This window comes from Muntiacus reevesi, chromosome 21 (assembly GCF_963930625.1).
Source record: "Muntiacus reevesi chromosome 21, mMunRee1.1, whole genome shotgun sequence".
NCBI classification, from domain to species: Eukaryota; Metazoa; Chordata; class Mammalia; order Artiodactyla; family Cervidae; genus Muntiacus; species Muntiacus reevesi.
The window spans coordinates 281,211-302,686 of record NC_089269.1 but is presented as its reverse complement, the minus strand read 5'-3'; the positions used below and the strand labels follow the sequence as shown (position 1 = coordinate 302,686).

Sequence of the window (21,476 nt, the reverse complement as noted above, 5' to 3'; positions counted from 1 at the left end):
GTAAGGGTTGACCACTTAGGAATCCATGAGGTTAAGACTTGAGAGAAAGCTCAGTTAGACCCTACCATCTCTGCCAATACTAATATACCTCCTTCTGGATTCAGAATCTTGCACTTCTGAATATCAGAATATCACAGTCACCAGTGAGGACAGAGGTAAATAGTAAGCTATCTTATTTTTAACTATTTTTTCGAATGATGAATATTTTCTAGGAACTCATCCTCTCCATTGTGTGCTATTGAGACAGTGGTTGACCTGACCATGCCCTATTCCTATTCATCTGCACAAAGCATAGACTAGGTAGCTTATACAGAACAGAAATTTGCTTTTCACAGTTCTAGAGCCTGGACATCCAAGATCGTGTTCCAGCTTGGTTGAAGGAGGGCCATCTTCTGGCCTCAGACTTCTCATTATGTCCTAGAGTGATGGAAGGAGTGAGGATGCTCTGTGCCTATTATTGAAATAAAGGCACTCATATCATTCATGAGGGCTCTGTGTTTATCATTTATCACCTCCCAAAGGCCCCATCTCCTCCTACCATCACCTTGGGCATTAGGACTTCAACATATCAATTTGAGGGTGAAGAACACAGTCCTTTAGACCATGGCAGAGAAAAAAACATTCATTATTACTATCATGATTACAAGCCCAGGAGTAAAGATTCTGGGCCAGGCAGGCAGTGAATCTTTGATGAGTAGGCTGGTTGAAGTGCCTTAGAAGTCCTGAGTTTTGAGAACAGTTGTTAATCTCTCTAGGTCCAACCTTTAAGATCAGTGGTTACTAATACATTTTATGGCAGAGATCACTTGAAAATGTAATTAAATGCACAGACTCAGAATGATGCATCTGATCATAGAGGATTCAGAGACACCAGAAAGCCATTTAAATTCCCCAGAAACTCTAAAGACTGCACTCTGAGCCTACTAGATTCAAAGTCATGCTCCAGGTTTCTCTTTCTTCAAGTTTGGGATAAAGCCAAGACTCACATCCTTGCTGAGTCAAGGGTAGAGATGTAGGAGTCTGATTGTACATGGTGAACTGGATGCAGTGTTGACTCAGCTTCTTGTGGATTTGTTTGCTTTCTTTGCTCTCTTAAATTCTCCCTTTTGCTCTTTCAAATATCAGCTATAGCTTTGCTTTGATGGAGAAATTATATTATTACTATTGCCACATTGCTACTCACGTCACTTAGCAACTCACATTTCTTTGTTAATGTGGTCTGGTGCATTTTAGGGACCCACACAAGATTTCCTATTTTTTGTTGTCTCTAGCCTGTCCTGTTGGATCTTTTAGATGCTCCTCTGGCTTTTGTGTCCCTCTGGCCCAGCGATGTGATGGAGTAAATGACTGCTTTGATGAAAGCGATGAACTCTTCTGTGGTGGGTATTCAAGCTTTTATTATGACTTTTCTTAGGAGTAAGTGGCTTGCCAGGACCATGGTTGGTGCTGACACATATCCTGGTCTTTGTAGCTGTTGTCTATTACCACATAACAAACTACCCCCGACCCCTACCCCAACTCAGCGACTTAGGACAATTGTTTGCGCTAGATTATCCCTCTGTGGGTTGTCTGAGGTATGATTGATCTAGGCTGGACTCAGCTGGCTGTCACTACCTAAGCTGTGGGTCCTCCTGGGCTTGGTTCTTCTCAGGCTGGAGTCTGGTCTACTTCTCATGGCTCTTTTCCTTGTTGAACTAGCGGACTGGCCACAGCAGTGGTAGAAACAAAGGCGGGGTGACCAAAAATGCAAGTTTCCTCTTAAGTCCTGGGCTTGGAGCTGGAAGAGTATTACTTGTATCATATTCCATCAGTCAAATACTGAGGCCATAGTCAAGGGGCAGGGCTGGGACCATGGCAGAGGTGGAGGTGCATAGTCCTATTAGAGGGAGTGAAGACCTGTGGCTAATATTCAATCCACCACAATCTTAAACGTGGCCCCATTTTAAAGCACAGATCTTTCCTCTAAAAAGAAGTTCAGAATCTGCGGAGAAGTAAACTATCTCAGAATGCTTGTTTATGGAGTACAGGTGTTGAAAATAAAAAGAAAAAGATTTTTTTTTACCTGTATAGTTTACATCAATATCACATTGGTGATAATTAAATGGTAGGGTATTGGATATTATTATTTTGGGAAGAGAATCTCTGATTTGGCTTTTCATTACTATTTGCACATCATTTCTGAATCTATCTCCAGTTTTAGGGAGCAATATGGGGAGAATAGTTCACCAGACCATATGACGCCACTGGCAACACTTTCTTCTAAAGAGCCAGAGTTTGGGACTCCCCTCGTGGTCCAGTGGCTAAGACTCCACACTCCCAGTGCCGGGGACCTTGGTTCGATCCCTGGTCAGGGAACTAGATCCCATAAGCTGCAACTAAGTGTTCGAATGCTGCAACTAAAGATCATGTGTGCTGCAGCCAAGACCTGGTACAGCCCAAATAAATAAACAAATATTAAAAATAAATAAAGATCCAAAGTTTAATACAATTGCTATGGTGATGCTATTAATCTTTTTCTTTTTTTTTTTTTGCTATTTAATCTTTTTCATATTTTAGAGAAATATAAATAACTGAAAACTTATGCTCATAAAAAATAACCTATGACTCTACACCCTTTTTTTAATTGGCAAAACAAAATAAAACCCTCTTAACTTAGGCTTCACTAACAATTTAAATCTATAGGATCTTCTATTTCTTAAGAAAATATATACTATTATATAGGGATTGAGGTTGTTTTTGTTTTTTATGTTATTATTCCCTATTAATGCGTCACTTGATGCTCCAAGTGAAAGTGATTATTGTTACTTTTTAACAAGAGCCGTAATCATCATTAGTAATGATTAATAATGATGATTAGTAATCATCATTACTAAATGATGATTAGTAGTGATTAGAAATGATGATTAGTAATCATCATTTCTCATCATGCCATGTTGTGAGCTGTTCTCTAGGAGTTGACTAGGTTACTCGCGACTCTCAGAGTAGATATATGAACTATTTCAGGGCAGCAGTGTCCTCCTTTCTGCTCCCCTCAAGATGTACCTCTGAAAAAACAAGAGCAGATAACACAAATAATGACTTCTCAAAAAAACCAGAAATGCCTAAGACATTATACCTTCTAAGAGTGCTCATCAATATGTTGTATCTGCCATTGGTTTAAAGGAAATTCCTGAAAATATTTCAAAGAAGAAAAGCCATAATAGATTTATATTGGTATTTCCTAACTCAGGACATGAACGTCTCCAGGATAAAATAATTTTAAAGAAGAGTTCCCTTACCACGAGACTACAAGTCTGTTGTTTCCTGAGATCTCACACCCATTAATGCACTCAGGAACTTTTCCTGAGCACCTACTGTTTGATCAGGCTTCCCTGGTGGCTCAGTGGTGAAGAGTCCGCCTGCCAATGCAGGAGATTGACCCCTGGGTCGGGAAGGCCCCCTGGAGAAGGAAATGGCAACCCACTCCAGTGTTCTTGCCTGGGAAACCCCATGGACAGAAGAACCTGGTGGCCTACAGTCCTTGGGGTCACAAAAAAGTCAGACACGACTTAGCAACTAAACAAGAACAACTACTCGATCAAGCACTTGAAGTACCGAGATGAGTAAGACAAAGTCCTCAACCTCAGGACACTCCGTCTTGTTTAGGAAGGTGAACAAGTTCAATTTAGCTAACAGCTTATGACTTTTATTTTCCTTAAAATCTTATGATACATTTAATTGTAATTAAATAAACCACCAAAATGTAATACATTTATGCACAGCAAAAGTCAGATCTGACAAACTCAAAGTGCAAAGAGTTACCCCAAAGCTTAAACATCTGCTTTTCCTCTTGGAGCTGTCAGTTTTGAGAAAATGCACATTTTGTTTTAAGTCATCTAAACCACTTGCGTGTTTCCAGGGGCGCTGCTGGTCCTCAGGGTCTCGCTGATGTCTCAGGCTCACCGCTTCTGCCTGTTCTCCTTCCAGGGACTCTGCAGCCTGCCTGCAATGCCAGCTCCTTCAGGCGGCACAGCGCCCTGACCTGCGACGGCTTCCCGGACTGTGAGGACGGCCGGGACGAGCGGGACTGCACTCGCGGTGAGCGGAGTGCGCTGCGCTCTCCTCTTCTCCCTGGCACACTCTTCTTTTCTTTCGACTTTCCCATTTTATTTTTTAAATTTATTTTAAATTAATTTATTTACTTTAATTGGAGGCTAATTACTTCACAATGTTGTGGTGGTTTCTGCCACACATTCACATGAATCAGCCACGGGTGTACACGCCTAGCACACTCTTCTAAGCCAAAATCAAAATCTCTCTGTTGAGCTAGGGCAATCGGCTTGTCCTAGTTTTCCCATGGAAAGTCTCAGGTCCCAGGAATCATCCTGGGCCCAGATAAAATGGATGGGGTGTTCACTAATTGAGGTGGCATCTACGCGCGCGTGTGTGGAGAGAGAGAGAAAAGAGAGAGAGAGGATACTGGAAGATTTTCCCTTGCTGCCATAATTTTAATGCTACTCTTGACTAAGATATACTGTGGGTCTGATATAGAGGGACGTGCCAGACACTGTGATTGGGTATAGTCTGTCTAGCCAGGGCTGTGAACAGGTGTGCTGTATATTCTGCCCATTCCCCCCCCAACGGTATAACAGGACTGAGCATTATTTTTGCTTTAGGATTTTCTTGGAGAACAAGACAAAGTAATGGCAAAGAGGTCATTAAGCCCCTGACACAGCCGATTGCTTGGCATCTCCCTTACGTGGAAGAAAGGAGAGCAGTGGGACCGATTCTGGACTAGCGCCTGCCTGCCTTTCAGAGGCTCTGCTGAGACACAGGGACGGGACCCTGCGGGGTTGCTCCAGTTCCCTCTGCCACGCGCAGCCAACACTGACCCTGTGGCCAAGCCCTCCTTGGGGGACAGAGCTCAGAGTCACTCACTCAAATCAGTCTCTTCCTTTGTTCATTTTTAGGTATTCCATGCAACAACAGAACTTTTAAGTGTGGCAATGATGTTTGCATTAGGAAACAAAATGCAAAATGTGATGGCAACGTGGATTGTCCGGATGGAAGTGATGAAGAAGGCTGCAGTGAGTGGAAACGCGTCCCTTCTGACCTTTTGTATTTCTCCCTCAGTCGACCTGTGTTTTCATTTTCATTTCATTCTTGGTATAATTCCCCTGGCAGAAGTTGCCACAGGCCAGGCAAGAATAGTAGATATTGGTGAACTGAATCTGAAATGGTTTCTCAGAATTAAAAATTCTAGAGTGAATTCTTTTAATTCTTTCTTAATTCTTAAGAATAAGAAATAATTAAAACTTACTTATTCTTTATTTTCTGCCTTCTTTCTTGATAGTAATTATTCATGCACTAGGTGTTTACATGAAGAACTTCTACTTTCTAATAACCTTAATCAAGGCATAAGTTCTTTAAAAAAAAAACTATGAGAAAAGAAATAGGTACTGGAATACTGTGGATGATTTTATTAATTATGCCTTATGTTGTGATCAATGTCAAGAGCTGGTTCTTTCTTTAGCTATGACCTGAGAACTGTAATCTGCCATGTGTCATTATTAATTGCATGATCTCTAATTGGCCATGTGCCAACATATTAATTCTATATCCTTCTCAATACTATTTACACTGGAAAATAATTGCTTTGACACCTAGTTTTTCTTAACTAGGTTTTAATTTGTTTTGGACTTACAAATTCTCTCCTGAATCAACACAATTTCAAGGACACTCTCAATTCAGTTGATTTTGGGACTAATCTTTCTTCTCCACCTAACAACCTGAACTCCGCAGCTGTGGTTTTATTGGCACGGCTGTTACTAATAGGTCCCTTCCCCCCTCATGTGTGTTGCTGTACAGAGGCTCTGCATCGAGGCCCGTTTTCAGGAGGGAGGTAGTGGTTTGTTGGTGCTGGTTTCAGACAGACCCACGTATTGCCTCTCTAGATAAGCAGGGGATTGCAAGTTGCTTACCTAGCTAGTTACTCCCCAACCCAGCTCAAAATTTGACTGAATGCTTGATTTTTCTTTCAAGTCTGCCTTTAACTCATGGGACCCCTCCTCTCCTAAAGGCTGCAGCAGCAGTTCCCCCACCCTCCACCGCATCATCGGGGGCACCGATACCCGGGAGGGGGGTTGGCCGTGGCAAGTCAGCCTCCACTTCGTTGGATCTGCCTACTGTGGCGCCTCAGTCATCTCCAGGGAGTGGCTCCTCTCTGCTGCCCACTGTTTCCATGGAAGCAGGTAGAGCATCTCAATTCTTACTCTGAAGTGACCACAGACCACATAGCTGCTCTGACATTGTGGGAAGAAGCTTGCATTTGGATCCATTCAATCAATTCAGTTGGTCGTTCTTAATTTCGTTTTGTTTCTGTGACACCAATTGTATGCTGAATGTTCTTTTAAGTTATTACCAACTTAAAGGGAAGGTCACAAAAGTATATCAAGAATGAATAGGCTTTTACTGGGCTGAGAAAATAAGATAGCGCTTTCAGGTTGGAAGGAATTCTGTGGGAACGTGTGAAGACTGTGGAGTGTAGGAATGTGCGGAGGACAGCGCTGAGGGATGACTGGGGTGTGGAGACCCCTACTCAGGGTGTGAAGGCAGCGACTCTGTACCCAGTTTCCAGTGCGGTGGTGGGGAGCGTTCCCACACCCCGGAGCAATTGTCTGACACCAGCTAGGTGTCCTGTAATTCAGCTCAGTTCTGATTTGTCTGCCCAGATAGACAGATTACGCACTTTAGGGGCTCAGTCTAACAAATCTACTCCCCAATTCAGACACCAGTAGAAAGTCCAGGTTGTCACCTGCACTTGTGACTGACCGGCTATAGAGTGTAGGTTCCAGGGACCCCCTCCTTGGATTTTACTAATTTGCTACAGCAGCTCACAGAACTCAGAGAAACATTTTACTTGCTGGCTTGCCAGTTTATTATAACAAGATACAATTTGGGAACAGCCTGACGGAAGACACACAGAGGGCGAGGTGTGAGAAAGTGTGCAGTTTTCCATGCGTGGACTGTTTAACTACCAACCCGGAAGCTCTCCAAACCTTTTGGGCTTTTATGGAGGCTCCCTGACACAGGCACAATTCATTGAATCATTGGTCCCTGGACACAGATTCAACCTCTAGCCCCTTCAGCCTTAGTTGCAGTCCCAAAGTAACCACAGTAACAGAACAAAAGACACTTTGGTTCCTCTCATCACTTAGGAAATTCTACAAGCTTTAGGAGCTCTGTACCGGGAATGGAAGGATGACCAAATGTATATTTTTTATTATAAATTGCAATATCACAGAGGAGATCACAAACAAGCCCTTTGGGATAATTGTCAGGAGGGCTCTGTCTGTCCTTACCGATGGGGTTACCGTGTGCCAGACATTCTCCCCTCAAAGGGAGAAAGGAAAGCTTGGACAACAGCTTCACTTAAAATGTGACCTTATTTGGAACCAGTTGAATCCTAGGTACAAAAATATGTCAATTATTTCTCACCTAGAATTTTTAAAAGTAATTCAATGAATTTATACAATTAGAGTATTTGTTTCTCCTGGAAATTACAGGATTCATGTTAATGACTGAAATGGCTATGCTTCTGTTCCATCACTAGTCTTTTATGTAATATATTACCCTTAATACTCCTAGGTCCCTGTACTGCACGTGAGATTAGGGGCCAAGCACTTTGGGACGTGTCCTTCTTTTTCTTCCAAAGCGTCCACATTCTCTTCACCCCACCAGAGCAAGGCAGCTGTGCTGGTGGAGATAAGAAACCCCAGATGGAGATTAGAAAGCCCTCATGACTTCATGCCAGTCCACTGGGGGGCTCATAGCGAGTGGGACCCTGTGAATAGTCAAGCTTGAGCAGTTAGAGCAGCAATCTTTAAGGCTTCTGGTAGTTTGCAAAAAGAAATCTCCTTAAATTCCTGCTTGGAACACTTTGGTTTCTAATCTGCCTTGGTATCATTTGAATTTGGTGAAAGGATCCCCAGATCACTGTCTTATTGGCCCTGTCTGTCTCCATCAAATACCACTGTCAGCATGAATAGGAAGAAGGTGCCAAATAAATTCCAGTCACTAACAATCTTAACTTGTGGGTGGTTCCTGAAGTACCGATGGCAAGAAAATTTCCAGCATGTCCTTAGAACTCACTGAGGAAATGTTCTGGAACCCAGCTCTCATCTGCCAGCCCTACTCTACCTGACTTCATCTTGGTTTTACTAGGGAGACAAGGGAGGCTCGGAGGCACAGTAGCGACTGCAACAGGGAGTGAAAGTCAGACCTCCCTTCCCGCAGCCCCTCTCTCTGCGGAGGCTCTTTCCAAACCACATACGGTCTTCAAGCCTCCGACTCCGTGCTTCCTTCCTTTCGTCCCAGGCTGTCTGACCCCACGCCGTGGACCGCGCACCTTGGCATGTACGTGCAGGGCAGCGCCAAGTTCGTCTCCCCGGTGAGGAGAATCGTGGTCCATGAATACTACAACAGCCAGACCTTTGACTACGACATTGCCTTGCTGCAGCTCAGGGTCGCCTGGCCTGAGGCCCTGAAGCAGCTCATTCAGCCGATATGCATCCCTCCTGCCGGCCAGAAAGTGCACAGTGGAGAGAAGTGCTGGGTGACCGGCTGGGGCCGCAGGCACGAAGCAGGTGCGTGTCAGTAAGTGCCCTCCCCTCCCCTCCAGATCACAGCAGCTCGTGTCCATGTGGTGCTTTGGGGTTCATGGAGAGGGTTTTTGTATATGATCTCATCTGAGCCTTCTAACAACTCTGACAGATAGACCGGAGGAGAGTATTAAAATTCCGGTTTTATGATGCTCTCCCCTTGTCCCCCAAAGAAGTGAGAACCACTTCTTAAGGGAAGGTCTATGAGTAAGGCAGGGCAGGATAGAACAGGCCCTTTTCAATCTCGTAGGAGTTTGCTATGTTTTCTATAGAAGAACATTTCCTCCATATTTTTAGGTTCCCTTTCATTAAAAAAAAAATGACTCATTTTCATAAAAAAGAGAAGGTTGCTCATACACAACTTACTATGTCAACTCTTAGACAATAGTCTGCAGGATTATGCAAGTATGTCCTTCACGAGGGCAACTGGCCAAGTGGATGAGAGTGAGGGCTGAAACCCAGATTATCCTCAGTTCCCCAGACTGCAGATTCAGGCTGGGGATGGTCACATCAGCCTAGGAACGGTCCAGCAAGAGAGAATGCCATTTTACAATTCCCCCGCCCAGAGGGGACATCTTTATCATATGCACAAAGGTCAGATTGTATGGCAGGGAAGTCTTTACATCTGCCCCGCCAAGGTTCTTATGGCTTAGGATTCTAAATACACAGTAAAGAGAGTAATCCAAAACTTTGTGACCATCTCCCCAGAGGTGAGAGCTGATGCTTTCCCTTGATATCTTAGTCTTTATCTTGGATTCCCTTATAGTCATTTCTAAGTGCTTAGAACAGGTACATTATCTTTAAATCTTGAACTGTATCTTGGCCTTGCTTTGACACTCTGTAAAGATTCAATATGGGCAGCTTCTCCAGTGCTAACTACCCACATTTAGTTATTGAACTCATGAAATTCACCACCTGTCTGGGCCTTCTGGGAGAAGGCAGATCACTGCTCGAACACCTATAAACCATCAGGACCGTGCTCAGGGCTTTCATTACATCATTGTATATCATACGAGGAAAGAGTTTCTTCAACCACTTTATCATGGGGCATTTTCTTTTCTTTTTTAAAAAAAATCATTCTGCTGACTTTAATGTTTCTGATTGTATTATTAAATAGTTACTACACACAAAGAACATTTTTAACATTCATGTAAAGTACAAAACTTTGCACAGCGCTGCTGTGTTCCCCAAGCCCAGAGGCGAACGTGGCCACCACCACTGCAGCTGCCGCACTCACTGCCGCACTCCCATGCCTTTCCAGGAGCCTGGGCGGCCTGGCACTGCTGATGGGTATTTTCTTTACAAGCATGAGTGCGTCAATGAATTATCTTAGCCATATGGGTTTAAAAGGAAGTGAAAGGGCTGTATCCAAACTGTTGTGTTTTTATGGTTCCTAGGATACTCCCAGATGTCAGTTATCATGTTCCACTTAAGGGGCCCTCTTGACCAGGGAGTGTTGGTAACGGCTGTTACTGACTCACAGTCTTGAAGGTAGGAGGTATGTGGAGAAGGACCATGGCTCAGATGGTCGAGTTAGACCTTGGGTCTGAATCCTGCTCTATTTTTCCTATTTGTTTGCCATTGGATAAGTCCTTTATCCTCCTAAGCCTCCATGTCTTCATTTGAAAAAATGAGGATCATAATAGAATTTACCTAAAAACAATTGTTATAGAGTAAAAGGAGAAAATGAATAAATTGTCTAATAAAGTAAATGTAATCATTGCCTTGATTTCTACTTCTGTGTGTTTTCCAGACAATAAAGGCTCCCCCGTTTTGCAGCAAGCAGAGGTAGAGCTCATTGACCAAACCCTCTGTGTTTCCACCTATGGCATCATCACTTCGAGGATGCTCTGTGCAGGTGTCATGTCAGGCAAGAAAGATGCTTGCAGAGTAAGCCATCTTACTTTTTTTTTGTCTAACATGTTGTACTTTCCATAAATGCTTTCATGTTTAATCTACACCATACTGGCAATAACTCGGGCAAGTGATTGCCTTAATTCAGACACTAATTATAATCCAATTGTCTGAGATGAGGGAAAGGTGATTAAATACTAATTGGATCTGTAAAACATTTTCTAATTCCCATGTATTTTTCTCCAACAATTAGAGAATGGGGTCAGCATTTGTCATTCTGCCATGATTGTCTTATAACCAGAAACTGAAAAACATAGCAAGATGGACGCAGTGTTTTAGGATTCCTGCCCATTTCCCTAGCAGTGGCTGTGTACCTTCTAAAATAACAAGTATTGTGTTCACTTACTCCTTTGACACACAGGCTGGGGGAGAGAAAAGAGGAGTGGGAAAGGTGACTGGAGGCCTCCTGACAGTGGTGAAGCTGAAGGTTACCTTTGGGGGGATATTTCTATGAGTCTCAGATTCCAATCTATGCAGATGCCTATATGATTACCAAGGAGTGAGCAGATGTTTTAGAGGATGACCCAGTGCAGGAGACTCGGGTTCAATCCCTGGCTCAGGAACATCCCTTTGAGGGCGGCATGGCAACCCACTCCAGCATTGTTGCCTGGAGAATCCCATGGACAGAGGAGCCTGGTGGGCTACAGTTCCTGGGGTTGCTAAGAGTCAGACACGACTGACCGCATGTGCAGGCAGAGGGCAGAGGAGCTGTTTCCACATCTTTCCGTAACCTTAGACACTGCGCTACAGAAACTCATCTTATTGTAAAGATGACTTCTATCTTCTGAACTCCTATTTTGTGGTAAGGGCTATGCTAGGATCTTTACACAAATTCATTCAAATTATTCTTTCATCCACATTTTATAGAAGAGGAAACTGGGGCACAGGGAGCCCAAGTAAATTACTCAAGGTCACAGAGCTAGTTGAGTTGGAATTTGAACTCTTACCTCTGAAAGCTACTATATTTTGGGTGCTTCCCGCAGGTAGCTGGTTATATAGTTCTGTTCTCCATAGCTACCAGGGTTTAGAGGTTAAATGAGGCTTCATAGAGTTGGAGTGCCAACAGTTAAAATAAAAAGATTTCAGTCTCTCTACTAGTTAGAATTTACCTAATCAGGTTTAGAATTGTGGGGGTGACATCCAGGGACAGTTTTGGAATGCTATTTTTATCTCTGCCTCTGAGTAGGCAGCTTTAGGGCTTCCCTGGTGGCTCAGATGGTAAAGAATCCGCTTGCAATGCAGGTAGACCCGAGTTCGATCCCTGGGTCAGGAAGATCCCCAGGAGAAGGGAAAGCTACCCATTCCAGTGTTCTTGCCTGGAGAATCCCAGGGACAGAGGAGTCGGTGGACTACAGTCCATGAGATCACAAAGAGTCAAACACAACTAGGCACCCACAAACATCTTTAGCCGAAAGTGAAAGTTCAGATATTATACTTTAAATAATGAACACTGTAGAAATTCTATGTAAACATTGAATTATTTCAGCCTTTGTTTTTGGAATTCAGATGCCAGAAAGGGCTCTCGAGTGAGTGCTTTCTCTGTAACAGCTATCAGCCAGTGATCCTTGGGGCTGTGTCATTGGACCCTGCCAACTACAGAGGCTCTCCTTTCCTTTTTTCCTCACGGCCATGAGCCAACACTGAAGTTGCATGGCATAGAGGTAGAAGTCAACCAATCCTCCAAGATAACCATGCCTCAAGAGGTTATTGTGAAGATTAAATGACCCAAAACAGTGTTTGGCACATACTACCGCTAAACGAAAGTGAAAGTCACTCAGTCGTGGGCAAGTCTTCTCGACCCCTCCCTTGTAGTATATTGAACACTTTCCGACCTGGGGGGCTCATCTTGTGTCATGTCTTTCCATGTTTTCAGACTGTTCATGGGGATTTCACGGCAGGAATATTGGAGTGGTCTGCCATTCCCTCCCCCGGTGGACCATGCTTTGTCAGAACTCTCCACTGTGACCTGGCCGTCTTGGGTGGCCCCGCACAGCATGGCTTATAGCTTCACTGAGTTACACGAGTCCCTTCACCACGACAAGGCTGTGATCCACGAAGGGGCAAAGGTTATTATGAGGATTCAATGACCCAAAATAGTGCTTAGCACGTCCCAGCACTAAATAAATGTCAGCTACTGTTATTACTGTTACTAGTATTACTATTTTTGTTATCGAGGTTTGCTATTTGTTTGTAGGTATATGAATGTCGATTCCTTTGCAAGAATCTTCAAATGTTACTCCTGGCTTAAAGAATCAAGTTTCTTATGATGAATGAAACTTTTTGATTACAGGAAAAGTAATTCTAAAACAACATTAGAAGTTTCACATTATTTCTTGATACTTCCCCAAACTGCATAGGAATTAGCTAAGAACCCCGTCAGACTGGGAGTTTGAACACAATTCATTAGGCGCTTTAATAACAAAATTGACAACCATGGAACAAAAGTGCCTTTTACTTACGTTATCTTTTTCTGTAGGGAGATTCAGGTGGACCTTTATCCTGTCGAAGAAAGAGTGATGGAAAATGGATTTTGACTGGCATTGTTAGCTGGGGCCATGGATGTGGAAGACCAAACTTTCCTGGTGTTTACACAAGGGTGTCAAACTTTGTTCCCTGGATTCATAAATACGTCCCTTCTCTTTTGTAACTGTGCAAGTTTGATTTTTGACTGTGTTTTATGTGATAGATTCTTTTAAAAGGAATGCAGTAATTTTCAATAAAATGAGATAATTTTTTTTCTTCTGGAAATTTCAGATTGCATACATTTGGTGTTTATTGAAAGATAGAAAGATTAATATGTATTTTATTCCATGAAAAATTGCATCTAGGATACAGCTGTATTCATTCTTAAGGGTCAAAGGGCCCTTGATTCAGGAATGGAAGAAAACTAAAGTAATGTCATGAACCAAGCCTCTAAAATAAAATAAGTGAGTGAGATGTTCAGGAATCCACACCTTAATTTATGTTCTTATTCAAGGACAGATATTTATAAAGATCTAGGTAAATATGATTTATTGAAATAAATTCCATAAAAAAAAACATGCCTGATCTTTGGTGTTCTAATGGAATGCATAAAAATGACTCCTTCACAAATGCAAATAAAGGCAAACTCTGTTACTGACAGAGGAAATACCTATATCGTTATTTTCCAATATTTGGTCTAACCATATCATGGGGACATTGTTTCAGCAATAACTTGGTAATATTGTGTACAGAGAAACCATCAAACAGCTAACGAAACTAACAATTAGTACTCTTCTTTAAAATGATAGAATTCAGCATTGTGGTAGGAGGATTGAAAACATTTACATGGAATTTAAAAGAATTGTGGCAAGGGTGGCCAACAATTGAAAGACAAAAGAGTTTTTGTTTTTGTTTGTTTGTTTTCATTTATTTTTATTAGTTGGAGGCTAATTAGTTTACAATATTGTAGTGGTTTTTGCCATACATCGACATGAATCAACCATGGATTTACATGTGTTCCCCATCCCGATTCCCCCTCCCACCTCCCTCTCTACCCCATCCCATCCCTCTGGGTCTTCCCAGTGCACCAGCCCTGAGCGCTTGTCTCATGTGTCCACCCTGGGCTGGTGATCTGTTTCGCCTTGATAGTATACTTATTTCAATGCTGTTCTCTTGAAACATCCCACCCTCGCCTTCTCCCACAGAGTCCCAAAGTCTGTTTTGTACATCTGTGTCTCTTTTTCTGTTTTGCATATAGGGTTACTGTTACCATCTTTCTAAATTCCATATATATGCGTTAGTATACTGTATTGGTCTTTATCTTTCTGTATAATGGGCTCCAGTTTCACCCATCTCATTAGAACTGATTAAAATGAATTCTTTTTAATGGCTGAGTAATATTCCATGGTGTATAGGTACCACAGCTTCCTTATCCATTCGTCTGCTGATGGGCATCTAGGTTGCTTCCATGTCCTGGCTATTATAAACAGTGCTGCGATGAACATTGGGGTGCACGTGTCTCTTTCAGTTCTGGTTTCCTTGGTGTGTATGCCCAGAAGTGGGATTGCTGGGTAATATGGCAGTTCTATTTCCAGTTTTTTAAGGAATCTCCACACTGTTCTCCATAGCGGCTATACTAGTTTGCATTCCCACTGACAGTGTAAGAGGGTTCCCTTTTCTCCACACCCTCTCCAGCATTTATTGCTTGTAGACTTTTGGATAGCAGCCATCCTGACTGGCGTGTAATGGTACCTCACTGTGGTTTTGATTTGCATTTCTCTGATAAAGAGTGATGTTGAGTATCTTTTCATGTGTTTGTTAGCCATCTGTATGTCTTCTTTGGAGAAATGTCTGTTTAGTTCTTTGGCCCATTTTCTGATTGAGTCATTTATTTTTCTGGAATTGAGCTTCAGGAGTTGCTTGTATATTTTTGAGATTAATCCTTTGGAAAGGCAAAGAGTTTTTGGATGATTGTTTTGAAAGGGAAAATTTTCAGAAATCATCTAACTTCTGATCCTTTTATAAAACTCAAATGGCCAAGATTTTCTTTTATTTTCAGAGCCTTATAATATCTAGCATAGTTGTAAATCTATAGTACATGCTCAGTACATCACAGTTATTGATTTATTTTGTTCTGATTTACTGTATTTCACACTTAATCTCAGAATAAACTTTTCATTAAAAGAGGCCAGACTTAACAATTCACCAAATAGATGAAAACAGCAGAAAGAAGAATGATATTATTTTTTTCCTTGGGACTAAGTCAAAAAAGTAATCGCAATGCTATTTTTTGGTAGGGCTCAAAACAGTGGGACTGATTTTCATAAGACGTCAGAAAATCTTAATGTAACAGCAAAAGAAGAGAGAGCAAAAGGTGTCATAACTGGGATCAGATAGTAAGGTTGAACTCTGAATATGATTTCTCTGAGATAGTGAATATTTTCCAGTTCGCAAAACATATTTTGATTTACCAAAAGGCTATTTCCTTCAGCTAAAGGATAAAACATTTTAATGATACTCCTCTGAATAGATCTTTTCAGATTCATTATCTGGCTGTGGCATACTGCAATTCAGAGGGCCAAGTCACCACTTAATCCACAAATGGGGACTTAGCTACTGAATCCACTGCAGAGAAGAGCAAATTAGGCTGACAGTTCTTAAAACCAAGGTTTGTTTTGCCTCGTAATGCTGTGACCTAGGTACATGGTGAATTGTACTTTTTATTTATGACCATTTCTAAGGAAATTTGTTATTCAACAGACTATTTCACAGCTTTATATAGGTTTATGATCTCAGTTAGGAAATGAAGAATGGCTGGCATAATCTGTCAGATTCATCAGAGGGAGCTTTCAAACCACACACACTTGGTACCATTCTAAGCACTAGTTGGTGCTAATGTGAGTGTACCATGCTCCTCATCAGTGCAGAGATGGAGGAAAGGTTGAGAAACACCAGCCTAACTTACTTGGCTATTTCATGCCAAGATGCCTCTATAACCTGAACAGTGTGGAAATGTCTACTTCATTCTTGCAAAAGCGTGAGCAGGGGCACATTCTAAGCTTGGTTTATTTAGCGGTGGGGAGTGGTCTCCAGAAACAAAGACTGGGACACTTTCATGTGCCAGGCCCCTGGGGAGAACCTGTGGGGACTCCTGGCCTCCTTCACAACGCCTCGATAACTGAAAAATGAAACACTACAAGCCAACCAACTACTTCTCAGCTGTGCTCTGCTTGATTATTCTGCGTGGCTGACCCAGCTGCTGATGTTCAGCCTAGTGCTGCTTGCCATCTGACAACATATGGGTACAGACTGTGGTGTTTTGAAAAGGCATAGATCTATTTGAAGCTAGTGAGATGCTTTACTGATGTCACTTTAATGGTGTTACTTTTTGTTTTATCTGATAGCCATTTGGGAAATTATTTGCTCTTACAGAAGATGAAGAAAGAAGAACAAGAGTTATGATGAGAAAAGCAAAGCGGAACATTTTATACTGGCCAGCAAGTCTTGGCAAGAAGCAAGTTTTAATTTTTTAACGCTATTTACATTTGACAACTTGAATGAACTAAAGTAATTGAGTCAATAATAATTTTTAGATGATATTAAAAAGAACTATTTGTGCAAGAACAGTACACTTTTTGAAAGCACATTTAAAGAGGTATTTATGAAAGAACAATATCCTTTAAAAAGCCACCCCTATAGAAGTCAGTTTTGAAGAAAATGCAAAAACAGATCTAGATAGAATTTGGTTCCTCATTCACAAATCCTAAACCTTTGACAAGAGTTATTTAATCTAAATTTGGTTCAACCTCCAGGATGAAACACTTCTTTCTAACTCTTTCTGAATCCTTAGAGTCAGACTGCCAGAGTGAAAAAAGGTCCTCAAACAGAAATTGCAACATCCATATACATTCTAGGTCAGCTGTCTGGAGATGAAGAAATTTGCAGTTATCAGAAATCAGAATAAGTTCCATGTAAGAATTTAAGTAGTTCATTGTGAGTAATATTGTGAGGTGTCAGCAAGTGTCAGCAACCCAGAAAACATGATGGGACAGGAACACAAGTCAATATCAAAAGAAAATATATTCAGTATTCAAAGCTTATTTGTGGGGGCAAAGAATTTGGGGTGGGCAGATATTAGTTACAGAGATACTCACAGTCAAGGAAAAGAAAGGAAAATTGGGAATATTTACTGAGATTCTGCTTTTGTTGGGCACAGCGATAAATGCGTTCTTTAACTGCCTCATTTAATCCTCCTAATTCTACTCGGTAGGAATCATTTTAAAAGGAGGATAGAAGCTCATAGACTTTAAACAACTTGCCCAAGAACACGCAGATAGCGAGGGTTTAAATTTGATCCTAACTCTTCTTCACAATCTATACTGCCATCGGGATGTCAACAGTGTATAAGGGCTAGGTTTATGAAATTCCGGAGATGCATTAGAAGCTAGGTGAGAGAATATATAGGCCTCACTTCACTGTACTCAGAAGGCATTGAGAAATCTGCTGTGCATGTGACAGGAAGCAGTAGCCTTTTGATCCTCTGGAGGAGTGAAGGAGAGTTTTGGACATCTGCTCATGGAGAAACTGCAGAAGGTGATGGCACCCCACTCCAGTATTCTTGCCTGGAAAATCCCATGGATGGAGGAGCCTGGTGGGCTACAGTTCATGGGGTCGCGAAGAGTCAGACACGACTGAACGACTTTTCACTTTCACTCCCTTTTAGGCCTTAGAGTATGGAGGGCTTTCTGCTGTTGCTAGTCCTTGGGTGCCTCAGCACCCCTTCTTGGTTCCCTTAACCCTTGCTCCTTCATTAAAAATCCTCTTAAAGAATTCTGGCTGAGAATGCAGACTGAGTCCTACAAGATCTGCCTTTTTGAGTAGAAAAAGCAGAAGTCAGTGACGGGCAGCAGCTGAGTGGCTACTGGATCCGATCTGGCAGGTTGATGGAATCCCAAATCTAGATGAGCCGGTAGCAGGCAAGAAACAATTAGAGAGACCTGATATCTAGGCAGTGTCTGAAGGGCAGACATCAAGGATGCTGGATTTTTGGACACAAGTCAATGTCTTCTGAAATGGAGCTAATTTTATGTGACCCGTCTACAACACAAACTTATCTCATTATGTGTGTTTGTTGGAGACAGGGATAAGAAGTAGGGAAGCAAGCTGGCTCTCAGCAAGCAATTTCAGGCTCATAAGACCAGAAGCTCTGAATCGTGGATTGTGGATTGTGGGTTGGTGCATAATTTTTCCCTCAGATTGTGTGTGTGTGTGTATGTGTATATGTGGTGGTGGTGGGAGTGACGGTGAGGTACTTGTGACTCCTCTTCTCAAAGGCATTTAATAATTGCCAAGGTTTATGAGTGTTTGCTATGTATATCTAACTGCTTTGGTGACATCAACTCTTAGTCCTGGCAACAACTCCACTGGGTGAGTATTAACATGAGGTCAACTTTCCAGATGAGGAAATTCAGCACAGAGAGCTGAAGCCCAGGGTCTCGAAGTTTGGAAGCCCTTTCGCACTGAGAGGGGATTAGTCTGGCAGCCTGGTTCCGGAGCCTGCATTCCCCACCTCTACTCATCAGTGTGTCTTTGTCTGCCTCTGGACTCAAGAAGGAGGAGTGGGTTTGTGCGCGTTAGTCACCGCCATTCGCTCAGTGCCTTGCGCGATGGCTGGCGCTCAGGAGACAGTTACATGTTCACTGTGGCTGTCGCTCAGTCGCTCAGTCGTGGCCCCAGGGACTGCAGCACGCCAGGCTTCCCGGTCCTTCACCATCTCCCAGATCTTGCTCAAACTCACATCCATTGAGTTGGTGATGCCATACAACAACCTTGTCCTCTGCCGTCCCCTTCTCCTGCTTTCTATCTGTCCCAGCATCAGGGTCTTTCCCAATGAGTCGGCTCTTATCATCAGGTGCCCAAAGTACTGGAGCTTCAGTTTCAGCATCAGTCCTTCCAACTGATTTCCTTTAGGATTGACTGGTTTGATCTTGCGGTCCAAGGGATTCTTAGCAGTCTTCTCCAAACTTCAGTTTGAAAGCGTCAATTTTTTGGTGCTCAGCCTTCTTTATGGTCAACTCTCATATTCATACACGACTACAGGAAAAACCAGAGCTTTGACTATACGGACTTTTGTCTGCAAAGTAATGTCTCTTTTCATATGTGGTCTAGGTTTATCATAGCTTTTCTTCCAAGGAGCAAATTTCTTGATTTCAAGGCTGCAATCACCGTCCACAGTGCTTTTGGAGCCCAAGAAAATAGTCTTTTACTGTTTTCATTGTTTCCCGATCTATTTGCCATTAAGTGATGGAATTAAATGAATGAAATTTTGCTAGGCAGTGAAAGCTAGAGCAAGCCCTGGCAACAGACAGCTCTTCGGGGAGGATGGAATGTCCATCCATGTCAAACCCCAAAGCCCCATCAGGCCACCCGCTCAGCTTCTTCTTTGTATTGAATTGTGCGAATTGAAAACAGCAGAGCAGGCAGCGCCCTGAACAAACCAGAAAAACAACCTTCCTCCGCCGCCGTGCTCCCGAGCTCACAGCTGGGAATGCCCGTGGCGCCTGGAGGGAGCGAGGCGCGCTTCCCCCGCGCTCAAGTCAGAGGCCTGCCCGCCCCGCCCGGCGGGGCCCCGCCTGCCACCCGAGGCCTCCCCGCCCGGGGGTGGAGTGAGCAGCTCGCTCGGCCACTTTGGACTCTGCACCCGCGGGTGTGTGCGTCCTGCTTCCTGGCGGGCTGTTTCGTCCCCTCTGCCGGTTCATGGAGGGGGCCAGTCCCCCATCTCCAGGAGATGAGCTGGAGCTCTCGGTGACCCAAGGGCAGCCGGACGAGCAGACGCCTCTCAACGGAGCCGTCCAGGGCATCCTTCCTTTAGCCGAGGAGCCCTGCCCGGTCCAGGTGAGGTCTCCGTGGCCCTGGCCGCTGTTGTCCTGGCCCTGAGCCAGGCTGCAGGCCGGGGCCGGGCGTGGCAGCGCGGTTTCAGGGTTCCAGGCAGCTCTGGGGGCGCAGCCGACCCCCAGCGCCCGTGGTACGCTCTGGAACGTTCAGAATGGAGCAGACACAGAAATGCCCTCCAGCCTGAGCCTGCCCTCGGATCACTCCGACTCAGGGAAGTTAGAGTCTTATCCGGGAAGTGCGCGCTCTTCTCTTCGGAGAGAGAATCACCAGCGGTAGACGTGGTTTTGAAAAATTTTTTAACTTTCAAAAGTCACCCCCCCGCCCCCGCCAACCTTCCGTGCAAAGAATTAGAATGATAACCGGAGTCTTTTCTTGGGAATCTCTTAGCCTTCCTTTTCCACACTGCCTTGCCCCTTGTTCCCTGCCACGCCCCCACCCCCAGCCTGCACCCACTGCCCACTATCATCCATCTCGGCTAACCATCCCCTGGGTCCACACTTTATGTCCTCGCCCAGTCTGGCCATTTGGTTTCGCAGAAAGAGATGCAGGGGAGAAGGGAGAAAAGGGCAAGAGAAGGAAATGGCAGCACACTCCGTATTCTTGTCTGGAGAATCCCAGGACAGAGGAGCCTGGCCGGCTGCAGTCCGAGGGGTCGCCGAGAGTCCGACCCTGCTGAAGCGACTTAGCACTTAGCACCGAGGACCCGGGTGTGGGTGGGGGTGGGGGTGAACTTGCGCTGGCTAACTGAGTTTCCTGGTTCGTGTCTCAAAGAACTAGACTATGATCATTTGCTTTGGCCTCACTGCAGTTTCTGAGAAAGTCGCTGGTGATGTTTAAACAGAACTCTTCGGATTCAGCCATAACAGTGACAGGAAACTTATTCATTCTCATCAAATGCTTGTAAAACAGCAGAGACTTTGAGTTCTGCCTTCTGATTAACCCTTCAAACTGGTTTGAAGTTTACTAGGTATATGGACCTCCCCATGTATATACATATGCTTCCAGCCTGACCTTTCTGGGTTCCTCTCCTCCACTCCTACTCCTTTGACTGTTCAGCTGTTAATTTGAGGGGTAAACAGGAAATTCAGAAGTTGAAAGCATTGCTTTTGCCTTCTTCTTGATGCCTGGAAATAATGTAAATTCTGCTTTTATAGGTACCCTGGAGAGTAATTTGGTACTTTATATTTGAATGAAAGATGAATGCCATGGGGCAGTGAATGTTGGATAAAGATGATTTGATCTCTGTGTATGTGGTTGTAATGGTGGACTTGCTTGGGTGGACTTGCATGGGTCCTCCAAGGTAGTGTCAGAGGGTGGGAATTGGGAGTACTTGCCTCATGTTGGGTAGACCCAGGAACCCCAGGGACTTGATGGTTTGGGACTGAATCCAGACATCTGAGTTCTGGTGATACCTTCCTTACTAAAAGGTGTGTCCCGAGGCAAGGAACTAAGGTCTATATTTTCTTTTCCCAGCTGTCAACTGACAGTAATGTAATGTGGCCAACCAGGCTTCTCTGTGAGCCTGGGAATGCACATTGAAGACAGTGGAGGAGCCGGACATATGTA

General features: G+C 43.6%; 2 protein-coding genes across 4 annotated transcripts in view; both read left to right on the top strand.

The window, feature by feature from the left end:
- The window catches only part of TMPRSS7 (transmembrane serine protease 7), a 45,045-nt gene extending 31,845 nt beyond the window's left edge, over nucleotides 1-13,200 (top strand). For all 3 annotated transcript variants that reach the window (XM_065913743.1, XM_065913744.1, XM_065913745.1), the window contains 7 exons: nucleotides 1,272-1,379; nucleotides 3,967-4,077; nucleotides 4,950-5,066; nucleotides 6,059-6,230; nucleotides 8,356-8,624; nucleotides 10,393-10,529; nucleotides 13,030-13,200. In XM_065913743.1, the coding sequence (XP_065769815.1) occupies nucleotides 1,272-1,379; nucleotides 3,967-4,077; nucleotides 4,950-5,066; nucleotides 6,059-6,230; nucleotides 8,356-8,624; nucleotides 10,393-10,529; nucleotides 13,030-13,200 (1,085 nt within the window). The remainder of the gene's footprint in view (nucleotides 1-1,271; nucleotides 1,380-3,966; nucleotides 4,078-4,949; nucleotides 5,067-6,058; nucleotides 6,231-8,355; nucleotides 8,625-10,392; nucleotides 10,530-13,029) is intronic.
- Nucleotides 13,201-19,718: 6,518 nt separating this feature from the next.
- C21H3orf52 (chromosome 21 C3orf52 homolog) overlaps nucleotides 19,719-21,476 on the top strand; it is a 38,344-nt gene continuing 36,586 nt past the window's right edge. The window contains exon 1 of the mRNA XM_065913581.1: nucleotides 19,719-19,910. Within this exon, the coding sequence (XP_065769653.1) occupies nucleotides 19,773-19,910 (138 nt within the window). The 5' untranslated portion in view covers nucleotides 19,719-19,772. The remainder of the gene's footprint in view (nucleotides 19,911-21,476) is intronic.